Below are 13,182 nucleotides of genomic sequence, written 5' to 3'. Positions count from 1 at the left end.
GTGAAAAATATGCAGTACATGTGGATTGGATACGATTTGACAATTCCATACAAAAACCACAGGATCAGATTTATCAGACTTTGTAGCATGTATGATGTTGCATTGTTCAACGTTAATGTTATAGGAAGGCCAACTCTATCTTTCCTTAAATACAGTGGTCCTTGTCTGATTAATGTTTTATTTCTTTATCTCCGTGTGCGGTTTAGTTATGTGTAGTGGAACCGACACATTGAGCTGTGTAGCACCGATGAAGCCTTACATTGTAAAAGCCTTGTATGGACGGACAGAGAGGGATGTTTGCGAAATATCGAACGATCCGACGGATTATCCAGACTGCCAGATAGACGTCACAAAGCAATTACGGAATAACCATGCCTGTTTGAATCAGGGCAGTACTTGCTACTACCATGCCTCGGACAACTCCTACAAAAGTGCTCTGATAAATGCAAGATGCAGGCCGAAGAAGGGATACCTTCACCTTGTTTACTCCTGTCGGAAGGAGTTACCACAGGAGAAGAATCTGGGTGCATGTAGCTCCAACCCCTGCCAACACGGCGGCACCTGCTTAGAGTCGGATGACGAAGCGTCTTATTCTTGTTTGTGCCACGAAAAGTTCGCTGGAGTTAACTGTGAGACAGGTATGATGATATAAGTGGTGAAATAAAATTTGCCTCTCATATTTACACCCTCGCTGTCTCTCCCCCTGAGTGTAATTTTGATCTGTTTTGTGACCGTTGTGAAAAAAAGTGGATTATCCAGAATAAGAAGTTAAGAAATGACACCGTAAAAATGTAGTTTGCTACCTGGGAATGATTTTACATCACTGCGAAGTGCACAAATTGGCCAAGGCAGAGAAAAGTCTTCCTTGGCAAAAGAAAGTTTGGAGTGGTGATTGGGTAATTTTTGCTGCGCCTGCAAAATAACAACATATGCTGCAGTTCCTCCATCTTGATATTTTATTGATCTCTGAATGTTTGTGTTTATCCTTTTCAGAGATGGTTACCTGCAGTGCCCTCGGTGATCCGCACTACAAGAATTTTGCCGCACATAGGTTTGACTTCCAGGGCAACTGCATGTACGTCTTTGCTCGTGACTGCAAAGAGGATCCAGATTTTGAGGTCCTCGTGGTGAATCAGTCTCCGAAGCTTAACACTGCAGTGTCCAGTACTGCAGAGGTTATCGTGGTAATAAACGACAGGGTAAGTTGAACAAACAATTATACTTTCTTGGAGTGATTTTCCCCATTTTGCCATTCAAGACAATCTAGAAAATACACCAAGCATTCACTCCCACTTTTTAAATATTTCAGTCATTTCTCTCCTCTCATTGAAGAAAATCCAACTGAAGAGATACAAGGAAATTCTCGTTGATGGTGAGCGGATCGAACAGCTTCCCGAGGTAGATGAAGATTTCAGCATCAGAGATCGAGGGGCACACGTGGTAAGTTGACTAGCTTAACCAGAGTTTATCAAGCTGCTTTGAAGGGTAGTGTCGCATATGCTTCGCAAAAGAACTGATAGTTGGTTGTCTATATTCTAATACTTTAGTATGCAACCCTACTCTGCCAAACTGAGTCAAAAGAAGAGACAGACCTATGACGTACACTGTAAAAGAAATCCTTGTCTATCATTTTTAATCCTTGTCTAGTCACATTGCTATTAGTCTTAAGGCATGATTACGCCAGTTTAACTGGTATCCTTGGTGCCTGGAGGGAGACTTTCAGCAACTAGAATTTTCATGTCCAATTGTTGTGTGAGGTTGGCGAGCTTTCCTTTCCATGCTTTGAGGCGTGCCTCTGCTGGAGAGGTATCAAGGGGTTCTACACTTAACAGAAAACTCTTATGTGACTTGAGTTAGCTCGGTGGGGGTGTGCCCCACAAAAAGATGATAATGCAGACAGAATAGAACTCACTCGTTTTATTGGTTTTAATTTTCAATTCAGGAGTTGCATGTGCCAGAGTACAGCCTGACAGTAACTTGGAACCACAACGACATTACCAAAGTGATCCTTCCAAAGAACGACGGTTCCAGGGACATCTGTGGACTCTGTGGGAACACGCGTGCATTTCTCTCTGTCGGCAGTTACCAGATGAAGTCAGGAACGGTATGGTTTTTCCTAGTATAAAACATGAAACTGAAGCCACGTATGTTTTGGCCATGGTTATTGTTGCATGTTCCTTCACATGAGCTACAATTTGATCAGGTTTCAAACCTTGTTTGAAGTGTTCAAGTAGCGGCAAAAAGTTGTAATCAGGGAAACACTGATAATGTGATGGTACCTTACTGTCTCCATCCACTGCGTTTTGTGTCACAACTATACTCTCGGTGGTAAAAGTGTAAAACATTTCTTGCCTTGACAGACACTTAAAAACCATTTCCCTGTATCTGAGCTCAGGTTGTTTTATTTCATGCACAATTCATAAGAATTGCGGTACCGGCTGCTACATGTACATCGAATTCAACCCAACCAACCAATCCCGCAAGCTCGGTGGTCGAGCGGTAAGACGTTTGCACTAAAAAGCAGGAGGTCGTGGGTTCCAGTCCCATCCGAGCGATTTTTTTCCAACTTTCACTCGGAGTGAATACACTGAGTATTCAGTGTCCATACGTCAGTGAATGGCAAAACCCTATATTGATTTATTTGATGCAGTTATAACATTCAGGCACGATATAACCCCACTTCACCATTGGAATCCCTCAGTCTCCTGACGACAGGCAGAACATACTGTCCAAAACACTGAGTACCTTCCGTTTTTTTTTTTCAGAATCGCACATACTCACAAAAAGAGATTTTGCCGCACTGTGCTACCGCAGCAACTTATTTTATTGTTAGACATTCGGTTGGATATTAGTCATGAGCAGTTTACACCATTTTGCAGGTGTTGATCAGTGCCTCGCACCTCATGAACTTTTTGGCTCTCACAGATAGGCCAAAGAGCTCTCTACACTTCCTGCACGAAAACCTGTATCTCTCCTCATCACATTTGACAGATTGTGACAGACCCAGTTGTCTTTGGCAATAGCTGGCAAGCTGATACAGACACCTGTGTAGCCAACACGGATCCCAGGAACAAAGGTCAGCTCAGCCAAGCCATCAGCGTTGGACAGCTTGTGATTGCTAGACGATTCTGCAAGGCAATCTCAGCTACTAATGGTAAGTCTCCTCTCTTTACCTGTTAAACTGATTTGTTAAACTATTTGTTATTTAAAATTTGTCTTAAAGCTATAGTCCATCATTTGCAGCTATCCGAAAAGTAGCTGGCGTAATTATTGTTGAAAAACGTACTTGGTTGAAAGATAGTAAGGGAACTAAACTCCCTGTGAAATTATTCTTTCTGGCAAGCTGTCATTTTGAAGTAATCAACGAAAGAAGGCCTTTCCAACGGTGCTTCTTAAGACGCACCGTAGGAAAATTTAAATTAGTAGTTCGTTTTGTTATTCGGCGAAGCGCGCGCAAGCATTGACATGACGCACACGCACCCCCGCGTAGCTGCATTCGGCTCAGCGAGAACGTGTCTCGGACGCTGAATTCATGCGCAATTCAAAATATGATTCAGCAACTTTTGATTTGAAATTGAGATCCTAGAATGCTGTTTTTCTCAGAATATACAGCTGAAGCTGAGCTGAAATTTTATCAGGTCAGTTGTTCAGTACCCTTCTTTAGATTTTGAGCACTTTTGTTGCTTCAAACGAACAAAATGCACAAATTACAAATGATGGACTATAACTTTAAAAAATACCAAATAGCATCCTGCACAAGTAGAAGTACATGAGAAGGAATTTGGCAGCTGAAGTAGTTGGAGGGTTGCGAAGCTAGTGTGGGCAATCCAAATGACGAAATGGATGTAGTAACTTTTCGATCCAAAATAAGTTAATTTGATCTTTCCCTCACAGTTGCAGGATGTCCAAATACAGCAGCCACTGCTGATGCAAGCAGGCAGTCATGTGAGTTTGATCACGCCAGTGGTCTTGCAGAGAAGGCCTGCAACATCATCAAGGATTATCAAGACGAGTGTGTGGAAGAAGGGGGAAGCATTGTATCGGGTGGAAACACCCAGTGTGGTGGTAAGTCCTCGTTTTTGTCGTTTTTTTAAATCCCTTCTTCAAGTTCCTAGATCCCGACGCTCTTGGGGTGACCACAGCTTCTCTCACGCAGGCCCCACTCTCTGGAACAGTCTACCCCTCTCTATCCGTCAAGCTCCCTCTTCGATCTCCTTCAAACAAGAACTCAAAACCTACCTGTTCACACTCTAATCTCCTCTTCGGCTTGTACCTTGCAATTCATATGTCTTGGACCTAGCATTTATAATTTGTAGTTTGTCATTTATAAATTTTGTAGCTTGTACTTACTCTTTGTATAGCGCCATGAGCGTCACCGAGTGATGGACCTGTTTGCACTTAATAAGATGCCACTATTATTTTATTATTATTATTAAATTATGAGTTACATTATGATGCCAAAGTTTTTGTCTTAGAAAGTGCCACATAGCTAATGCCTCTGATGTCCTTGCTAGTACAGGTTTCATACCTCCTGACTAATGCTCTTCGAAAAAAGAATTTTATACTGGCAGACCACAAATGTAAGGCTGGAAATTAAAGTTGGTTGAACAATGGCACCGTGTTTGGAGCTTGCAGGTTCGAGTCCCACTCCGGTCAATTTCTCTATTCAAGTATCACATCTTAACAGATATTTTGACTGGATATCCACAGCTGCATGTGCAAAGCATCTGGAGCACACTCAGTGCGTCATGCCGTGTGGCACCTGCGCTTCGTTCCGTCTCTTATCCGGCAACTGTAATGAGCCCTGCATCTCTGGATGTTCCTGCCCGGATGGAAAGTACGACGATGGTGATGCTTGTGTGGAGGAAGAAGAGTGTGGATGTGCATATGAAGGCAGATACTATAAGGTGAGAACAATTTGATTAACCTTAACATCCTCGGCAGTTTTGTTAGAAACCTTTAGAATCCTAAGTAAGATTTGAGGCTTTGCATGGTGGAGATACTAAATAATGAAAGGTTTGCGGAAACACCATGTGCGGATAATTTCTCAACTAAGAGAATGGTTCTGAAAAGAACCAGAGGTATAAACTCGACGTTCCGGTCAGTATGCTCTGACTGTCTTTAGGAGAGTGCCTAAACTCTAAGAAAGTGGATACTTAAGTAGCAAAAAGCAAAATCATTGAAGTGTGAAGTTGCATCCTGTGAGGATGCCAAGTAGACAGGATCCTAGAGCAAGCTTTAGAATCCTCTCAAATCCACCACTCCACACCAACCGTCTTTGTAAAACATTCGAGCAGACTCAAGTGCCATGTAAAGTAATAGTGGCTGGACTGTTTGTGTTTAAATGCTACCCAAATCTCCAAACCCTCCTGCAGTTTTTGGAAGATCTTAAAAGGTAGGGGTTAAACAAGTAGCTGTCCACACTTTGAAATAAAGGTGGAGGGAGGGGTTAGCAATTAAAGTCTGTCATGAGCCAATGTGGCCCATTTCGGCCGGCATTTATCTCTGGTTTTAGTAGCATGAAATGACTAGGAATATTTCTGTTCCCTTGGACGGGATGCCAGTCCATCGCAGGTTAATGCTGGCACCATTTATACTCCTGGGCGGAGAGAGGCAAGTGGGGGTGACGTGGCATACCGAAGGACACAACATATGACTAACAGCAGGATTCGAACCCCTGACCCACTGATCATGAGTCACAAACCCTAACCACTAGGCCACACTCCCCTGGGGGGAGGGGGAACTTGTAGATTTTTCTCAAAAAAGCCATCTGGATAGATGCCACCTCACCTTATACTTAATGGTAAATGTCAACAGCGTTGTTGAAACAAGAAAGTCAGTACAAATCTGAGAGGCCAAATTGTTACAGATATTCACTGTCAGCAATCAGTGTCAGCAATTACCGAGTTGACATGTGCTTAATAACTCTACCAATTCTTCCCCACAACCTTTGCAGCTTGGATCAAAATTCCTGGATGCCACCTGCACTGAGGAATGCACCTGTTTACAAGACAATGTTGTTGAATGTGGTACACCTGCAGACAAGCTGTGTTCCATGGATAATCCTGAGTTGCATACCATGTGTATGCTCAATGACGGTGTCTATGAGTGCGTGTGCATCAGAGGGTATGAACTAAACGCAGATAAAACAGCCTGTGTAGGTAAGTAAATCTGTGTCCGAAACTGGCTTCCAGAGCTACGGCTATGTCTATTGTCAGCTTGTTCCTACGTTGTTGTAATACGGGTGATTCCCAATACAGTGCTCCACCAAGAGTTGGCCATGGAGAGTCCATTTTTCAACTTTACGGTCCACAAAAACATGGCTGACTTGCCGCAATTTGAGCAAATGTCAGAAGACAACTTGAGGAAAGTTTTGATAGATCGGTGCATAAGCTTTCTGCTGCCTCCCAAAAAACTCCATCAGAAAAGAAAAAAAAATACTTGAATTATAGGCTTACGAAACTACTGATCTGCCTAACTAACAATTTTAAGTGTCCCGTGCCAACAAACTTGTCGATCGTCTCCCAAAATGCTCTGCGAAAAATGGACTCCCTGTGGCAAACTCTTGGTGGCGCACTGTATTGGGAATCGCCCGTATTGAGGAAGACCTACACAATAGGTCTAGTAAAGAGATTCAGACTCGGCCTTACAAACAGCACTGTGGAACTTTCAGAGGGGAACAGAGGCAATAACACCTTGAACTAATCTCAAAGACAGGTGGCAATTCTGATCGGTGTGACAACGGAAATTGCCTTGCTGATAAAAAAAGCAATGTTCAGGCCTAAAGAGTTAGTCAGACATTTCAACCTGAATGTTCATAGACTGTCTCCAATCAAAATATTTTCCAAATGAGGAATGTCAAGATGGAATACATAAAGTAAGACACAACATTGTCTGAAAAACTTTTCACTATTTGCTGTCTCTTTTGCCTGTGCTTACAGTTTGTTCTTTTATAAAATAATTTAAGGGGGTGGGGGGAATACAATTTGAAGCATTACTATTATTTGTATATTATCTGTGGGGCGCTGTGGTCCAATGGTTACGGTGTTCGACTCGTGTGCCGTGGTGCATGGGTTCGAATCCTGACTGTGGGAACATGGTGCTTGTGCTCTTGAGCAAGGCACTTAACCATTATTGCTCCGTCCTTCGGATGGGACTTAAAGCCGTAGGTCCCGTGTGTTGTGTAATGCACGTTAAAGAACCCAGTAACACTTATCGCTAAGAGAAGGGGTTTGCCCCGGTGTTTCTGGCAGTGGCTGCAATGTGCGCCGCAGCACCTTGTAAACCATTATAAGGTGCTACATAATGGGTCTCATATTTCTCATAAACTTTATTTACATTTCTTTAATAATTGACATAATTTCCAGCGCCTTGAGTACCTAATTGTTGGTAGATATGTGCGCTATATAAGACTCCGTTATTATTATTATTATCTGCATGATATCATTTTGTTCCTTTTCTTTCTGTAGCAATGCAAATGAATGATCTAGTGTACCCACCAGGTAAGTTGAGTCCTTTCCATTTAATAATTTAATAATTCTAATCTCATCCATGATTATATGAAAATTATCTTTTCCTGCTAGTAAAGGGATTCAAATGAGAAATTTGGAGCATATTGTTCACTTAATTACCAATTGTTCCAATAATGTAAAAAAATATGTTTAATATAGATGCCAAACCGTGACTGTTTTTCCCTAAGCCAAATCTCTTACCAGATAACACATTGGGCAGATGAAGAAGTATTACAAACTACCATAACCTTTTCGTGATATTCCATCATGGAATGAGAATATTTTTTTTTTACAATTCTTACGTTTCAGGTCGTCGGCGTCGCAGAAGGGATGTCAGTGGTATGTAGACTCATTTCATTCTCAAGTAACACCTATAGTATATGATAAAGACCACCATATTTCTGTCTGGTCGACTTGGCTTTGTTTTTAACCTTGCGCAGAGTGACCTGCTGCCCTTTAGGCCCCAGGTAACCGAATTTTTTGAATAAAAAAAAAAATTAGGGCCAATAACGTTCACCTCCTATCTAATCCTCATTCAACCCTTGCCAAATCAGCTGGTTCAATGAACTTTGCAGCCAGGGCTACACCCAGGCCGTGTCAACAAACTTTCGACCAGGCCTCCTGCCAAGTCTCATTGAAACATCAACAAAGACCTGTAACTTGACACAGTCATCTCCCTTCATAACTGCATACCACAGCCGCCAGTCAATTATCTTTCCAGCGCACTGTCTGGCAACTGTCTGGACACTGTCTGCCACGTGGCTTTTTGTTGTATTGCTATGAATAGGGTCTTGCATAGTGCGGGAAAGTACTTGCTGCCCTCTGGGCAGCAGTTGACGAGTTGTTGTAAAGTTTTTTTGTAAACGCTGCGCAGGGTTAAAAAGCTATCTTGAAATGGATTGTGGTAAAGAAGATTCACAGATAATGTAGAACCTGTCCTCAAAATGGAGTCTTGCCTTGCCATTCATATGAATGGCATAGGAAAATCAGCACAACCAATTATACACCTGTACAGAGTACTTCCATTTCAATCAATTATCCACCTGTGCTCTTGCAGAAGCTGAATGCAATGTGGAATTGGGCATGGCCTCAGGCCGCATAGCTGACAATCAGATCTCCTCCTCCTCAAGCAAGAATGGGAAGAGTCTAGCCAAACATGCACGGCCCAACCTGAGCGGCTGGACCCCACAGAGAGGCGACACCGAGCAGTGGCTCATGGTCGACCTAGTAATACCAACAGAGGTAAACTTTAATAACTACCCCAATGAGAATAAAGATGATAATAATAATTTGGGAGGCTAATCATCCTTACTCGCAGCTGGTATGCTGAATTGCAAAAGATGCGGCTACAACGTGGTCGGGCCGCTGGCACGTAAAGGCGCCTATGGCTGCCGGCCACATCGACCCATATATGACCACGGAGCACAGCCTGAGATCGAAAGTGTTTGATTTTTCCGGAGGGAGGAAAACCGGAGGGCCCGGAGAAACACCCTCGTGGCACAGGAGAGAACCAACACACAACTCTACTCACATGCGATCCGCGGCCAGGATTCGAACCGTGGTCACCTTGGTGAGAGGCGAACGCTTTACGCACAAGCCACCCATGCCACCCAAATAATAATGGCCATAATCAACAATGCCATTAATAAAAAACAATGCCATATACAGTGTTGGAACAACTATTCACCATTAGACAAATCATTGGACACATTCATTTATTCTTTATGGCAAGGATGAAAAATGAAGTTATATGACTAGAGATCTATCGAAAAGCCAGAAGAGGTAGCAACACCTAAAAAGCATAGCTTGTGTGAGGCATGCCATTACAAAGGACATGAACTTTTTACAGGAAACCATTATCCAGGAACAATTTCCCACACGTTTTTTTGCGAGCATGAGCATCAATGTGTAGAATTCGCGTTGTGTATCAATCGCCCTGCACCTGATATCATGGATCATTCAATGGGTTGAGTTTGAAAGAAATTACTCAGCCTATGCTGTTCTCTGGGCCAAGGAATCTTCTGTTCATCTCTGCAGTAAAAAGTCTTTCTTAACCACTTCGCGCCGGGATTATTTTGACATTGACCGGACCCAGGCGCGGGATTGTTTTTACAACCCTTGATGCCAGACGGGTTCAGGCTGTCATCTGCGGGTAGCACACCCTGATATTTCTGGCCTCGCTCACTGCGAGTGGGTTGCAGACAGATATTTCCGGCCTCACTTGTTGCATGTTTATTCGTCATCTGTTCCGAATACCGTGTATACAAGTCATCCAACGTGAACTAGGGAGTCAGGTTGGGGAGTCAGGTTGGCGTAGCGGTTGGGGAGTCAGGTTGGCGTAGCGGTACTTTCTCGCCTTCCACTGCTGTGACCCGGGTTCGATTCCCGTCTGGGCCAATATGTGGATTGGGTTTTCAGTCTCTGCCTGATTCCGTGGGTTTTCCTCAGAATACTCTTCTGGGCTTTTCCTCCCACATCTAAAACTGTAATTTCTTCACACTGTCTTCTCTTTACTGGGACCCATGGGAGATCAGTGGATTCCACTGGATGGGCTACCTAGTTAAAATAAGAAATAAATAAATAAATAAATAACTGGCTAAGGACACTACATTCATTACTTCTTTAAACAGAACCAACATTTCATCTGATCTTTGCACAGATAACTGGTGTGATGACTCTCGGCGATCGCCACAAAGTCGGGAGGAGGTACAAGCAAGCATGGGTGAGTGCCTATGGAGTGGAAATCAAGCTGGATAGCTTGGATCCATGGATAACAGTGAGAGATTCCAACCGCCGAGAACAGGTACGTAATCAATTCTTAAAAAGTCACAGTTATTTTTGCGTTGAAAGTAGTTTGATGTAACTAATACTACTGGTCAATGAGGTATAAAACCTAGGTCTTGTGTTACGTAAGAAAGCACTTTCAAGCTGGACATTTTTTTTTTCACATAAATATTCTCACTCAGCTCATCTCAGGCGTGTGACACACAAAGGAGTTTATCAATGGAAAATCAGCATATAATTTTCAGGAAATGTGTTTGAAAAAAAATTGTTTACAGAAATTTGTTGGGCATCTGAAATTCAAATACAGAATTTACTTGTTAGTGTTAAAAGTGAACGACAGAACGCATTAAATTTCATACTTAACACTAATATTCCTGCGTGGATACTTTCAAACATCATAATGCCCATTTGTAATTTACGGCATAGACATTCAATCCCTTTTTTTTATTTCTATTTTGTTACAGTTTTACGGAAATACAGACACAAACACCCCCGTCACAAACACGTTTTTCGAGCCGGTCCATGCACGCTTCCTACGCATCAGGCCCATATCATTCTATGGTGAAATCAGCATGCGTATGGAGGTGATCGGCTGCAAACGTAAGTAAAATTACTCGGCGTAGTACTTTGCATACATACAGCGTGTGTCAATAGAATGTAGCAGTCAATCCATAAATATTAAAAAAAAATACTAGCACTCCCTTTTTGCTAAACTTATCTATAGAGTCTGAAGGTATAGTAAATACTGTACACAATGGTCTTTATCCCACCTCATTTGGACACCCCAGTCCAGAGATACAGCTCATTAAATGAAAGGACTTAAATTCCAGATTTTTCAGATTATCTGGTATCTAGGCATTCACATACCAAGAAGGTGTGTGAATACCTTTCATTAGATACCAGATAATCTGAAAAGTGGCCCAAAGAGATTTTGACAGTCTTTACAAGCTGTGCCGCTTACAACTTTTAAACAAAGGTCCAAATCACACAGAACAAAAATCTTGTCAAGGGTAAAGAAACCCTCTATCTTCTCATGGTAAATTTATTTACCAAAAAACCTGATGTAGTTTCCACTAGAACAAAAATATTGTTTAGACTGCTACAAAAACATAATCTTCACAAGTTAGGGTAGCAAACACTACCCCCTCCTTTAAAACTATATTCTTTTCGAAACTGAGGGTTATGCTTATGAAATGACTTTTTGATTCCAAATGTGGTTATTGTGTTTTATATGTTCAGAGGTATGCGATGCAGAGATTGGCACCTTCCCTGTCACCCGCCACATTGCATCCGACAACTGGTTTGTCGTCAACACCGGTGAACCAATCACCTGCATGGGTCAGGTCACGGCTTGGAAAGTAATCCACGCTAGAGAAGAACCTCTTGAGGCGTGGGTCCTAAGACCTCTGAAAAATAATCCAGACGGCTTCATGCTTATCGGAAACACCCACATACCTGCTGGTCCTGTCGACAAAGAAGTGGAATACGAACTGATGGGTGATCAGCGCATACCTGTACATACTGGTGACGTCATCGGGTTCTTGTACGAGCGGAACCCTCTCTACTCAAGTGAAGAAGGAGAGGAGACGATGGACTACAAGTGGCTGCACATCCGCGACATCTCCAACTTTGAATCCATGAAACCAGGATTTTCCCTCCGATTCACTGCTGGCGACGGAAAACGTGCTTTCTCCGCTGTTGCTGTTCTTCAGCGTAAGGAAACATTCATGGATGACTTTCATAATCCAAATAGCTCCACAAATTTCCACCAGTCTTACATCCTCATGTTCTCTTAGAGACTTTTGATGATTTCCAACAAGACTTCATTCTCTGAAGTATAGGACTTTAAAAGACCACTCTGTCTGATTTCCCGATTGTGTTTTCAATCTTCATGTACTCCTGTCTTTGAATCTGGAATAAGCAATGCTGACTTCTCAAAATCAGAGTCAGTTGACTTGTGAATGCACATCTTTGGTTTCAATAACCATCAATTCTTTTTCTTAATAATTGCAGCATCCAATGGAGTACCTGTTCCCCCAGGTAGGTACCTTTTTAAAAGTTGTCTACATTTTCGTGTTGTACATTTATCATCATGCAATAATCAAGTGTGTGTTAATCAAATTAGCTTTTGCCCTTCACCGACGTATAAACACTGTATACTCAGTGTGTTACCTCCCAAGTGAAAAATCACTCGGGTGGGACTCGAACCCACGACCTCCTGCTTTCTAGTGCACACATCTTACCACTCGACCACCGAGCTAATGGGATCGGTTGGCTGGTTCGAATCTGATGTACACAGCAGCGGGTAACGCATTAACTATTCATAAGATGGAATTTTTGCGTCAGGGTGATGTAAATCGAAATGTTAACGAAATGCTCTGTTGTTGAATAGTGAGGTACTAAATACACTCCATATTTCAGTCCAATGTGCTGGAGAGATGGGACTGAGCATGGACAAGATAGTGATACCAGATGAGGCGTTTTCTGCGAGTAGCCACGTGAAGGGTCACAAACCAACACGAGCCCGCCTGAACACACTCTACAGCCACGGTGGGATGAGAAGTGGATGGACGCCCAGACGGAGAGACAGGAAGCCTTACTTACAGGTCAGTCTTAAGTTTTAAGCTCCTTGATGCTCTCCATCGGGACTAAAAAACTAGCACCGTGATTTCCAAGTCTCCCATCGTTTGCCACCTCGACTTTTCATTCGGAATCTTTTTACACTTTTGACCCAAAATACAGATCAAAAAGTACACTGAAACATCCGAGTGACCTGCATCACCGGTGCATTGACTTACCACTAAGAAGCTTGCATCTTGTGGACAATTTCTTTAGCAATTGATAGCATCACCCTTACACTTGATTTATCAATTAGGTCCATTCCAAA

General features: G+C 42.6%; 1 protein-coding gene across 1 annotated transcript in view; it reads left to right on the top strand.

The window, feature by feature from the left end:
* The window catches only part of LOC119744950, a 54,153-nt gene that overhangs the window by 20,014 nt on the left and 20,957 nt on the right, over positions 1–13,182 (top strand). Inside the window, exons 30-45 of the mRNA XM_038221173.1 lie at positions 207–638; positions 994–1,199; positions 1,333–1,440; positions 1,943–2,104; positions 2,992–3,154; positions 3,895–4,065; positions 4,711–4,907; positions 5,957–6,161; positions 7,470–7,502; positions 7,821–7,850; positions 8,569–8,753; positions 10,171–10,314; positions 10,760–10,895; positions 11,535–12,008; positions 12,309–12,335; positions 12,717–12,901. Of these exons, the coding sequence (XP_038077101.1) occupies positions 207–638; positions 994–1,199; positions 1,333–1,440; positions 1,943–2,104; positions 2,992–3,154; positions 3,895–4,065; positions 4,711–4,907; positions 5,957–6,161; positions 7,470–7,502; positions 7,821–7,850; positions 8,569–8,753; positions 10,171–10,314; positions 10,760–10,895; positions 11,535–12,008; positions 12,309–12,335; positions 12,717–12,901 (2,858 nt within the window). The remainder of the gene's footprint in view (positions 1–206; positions 639–993; positions 1,200–1,332; positions 1,441–1,942; positions 2,105–2,991; positions 3,155–3,894; positions 4,066–4,710; positions 4,908–5,956; positions 6,162–7,469; positions 7,503–7,820; positions 7,851–8,568; positions 8,754–10,170; positions 10,315–10,759; positions 10,896–11,534; positions 12,009–12,308; positions 12,336–12,716; positions 12,902–13,182) is intronic.

The sequence above is a fragment of the Patiria miniata genome, unplaced genomic scaffold (assembly GCF_015706575.1).
Source record: "Patiria miniata isolate m_02_andy unplaced genomic scaffold, ASM1570657v1 HiC_scaffold_7, whole genome shotgun sequence".
Taxonomy (NCBI): Eukaryota; Metazoa; Echinodermata; class Asteroidea; order Valvatida; family Asterinidae; genus Patiria; species Patiria miniata.
Note: the sequence above shows the minus strand (reverse complement) of the source record. Positions and strands in the feature narration are given on the sequence as shown.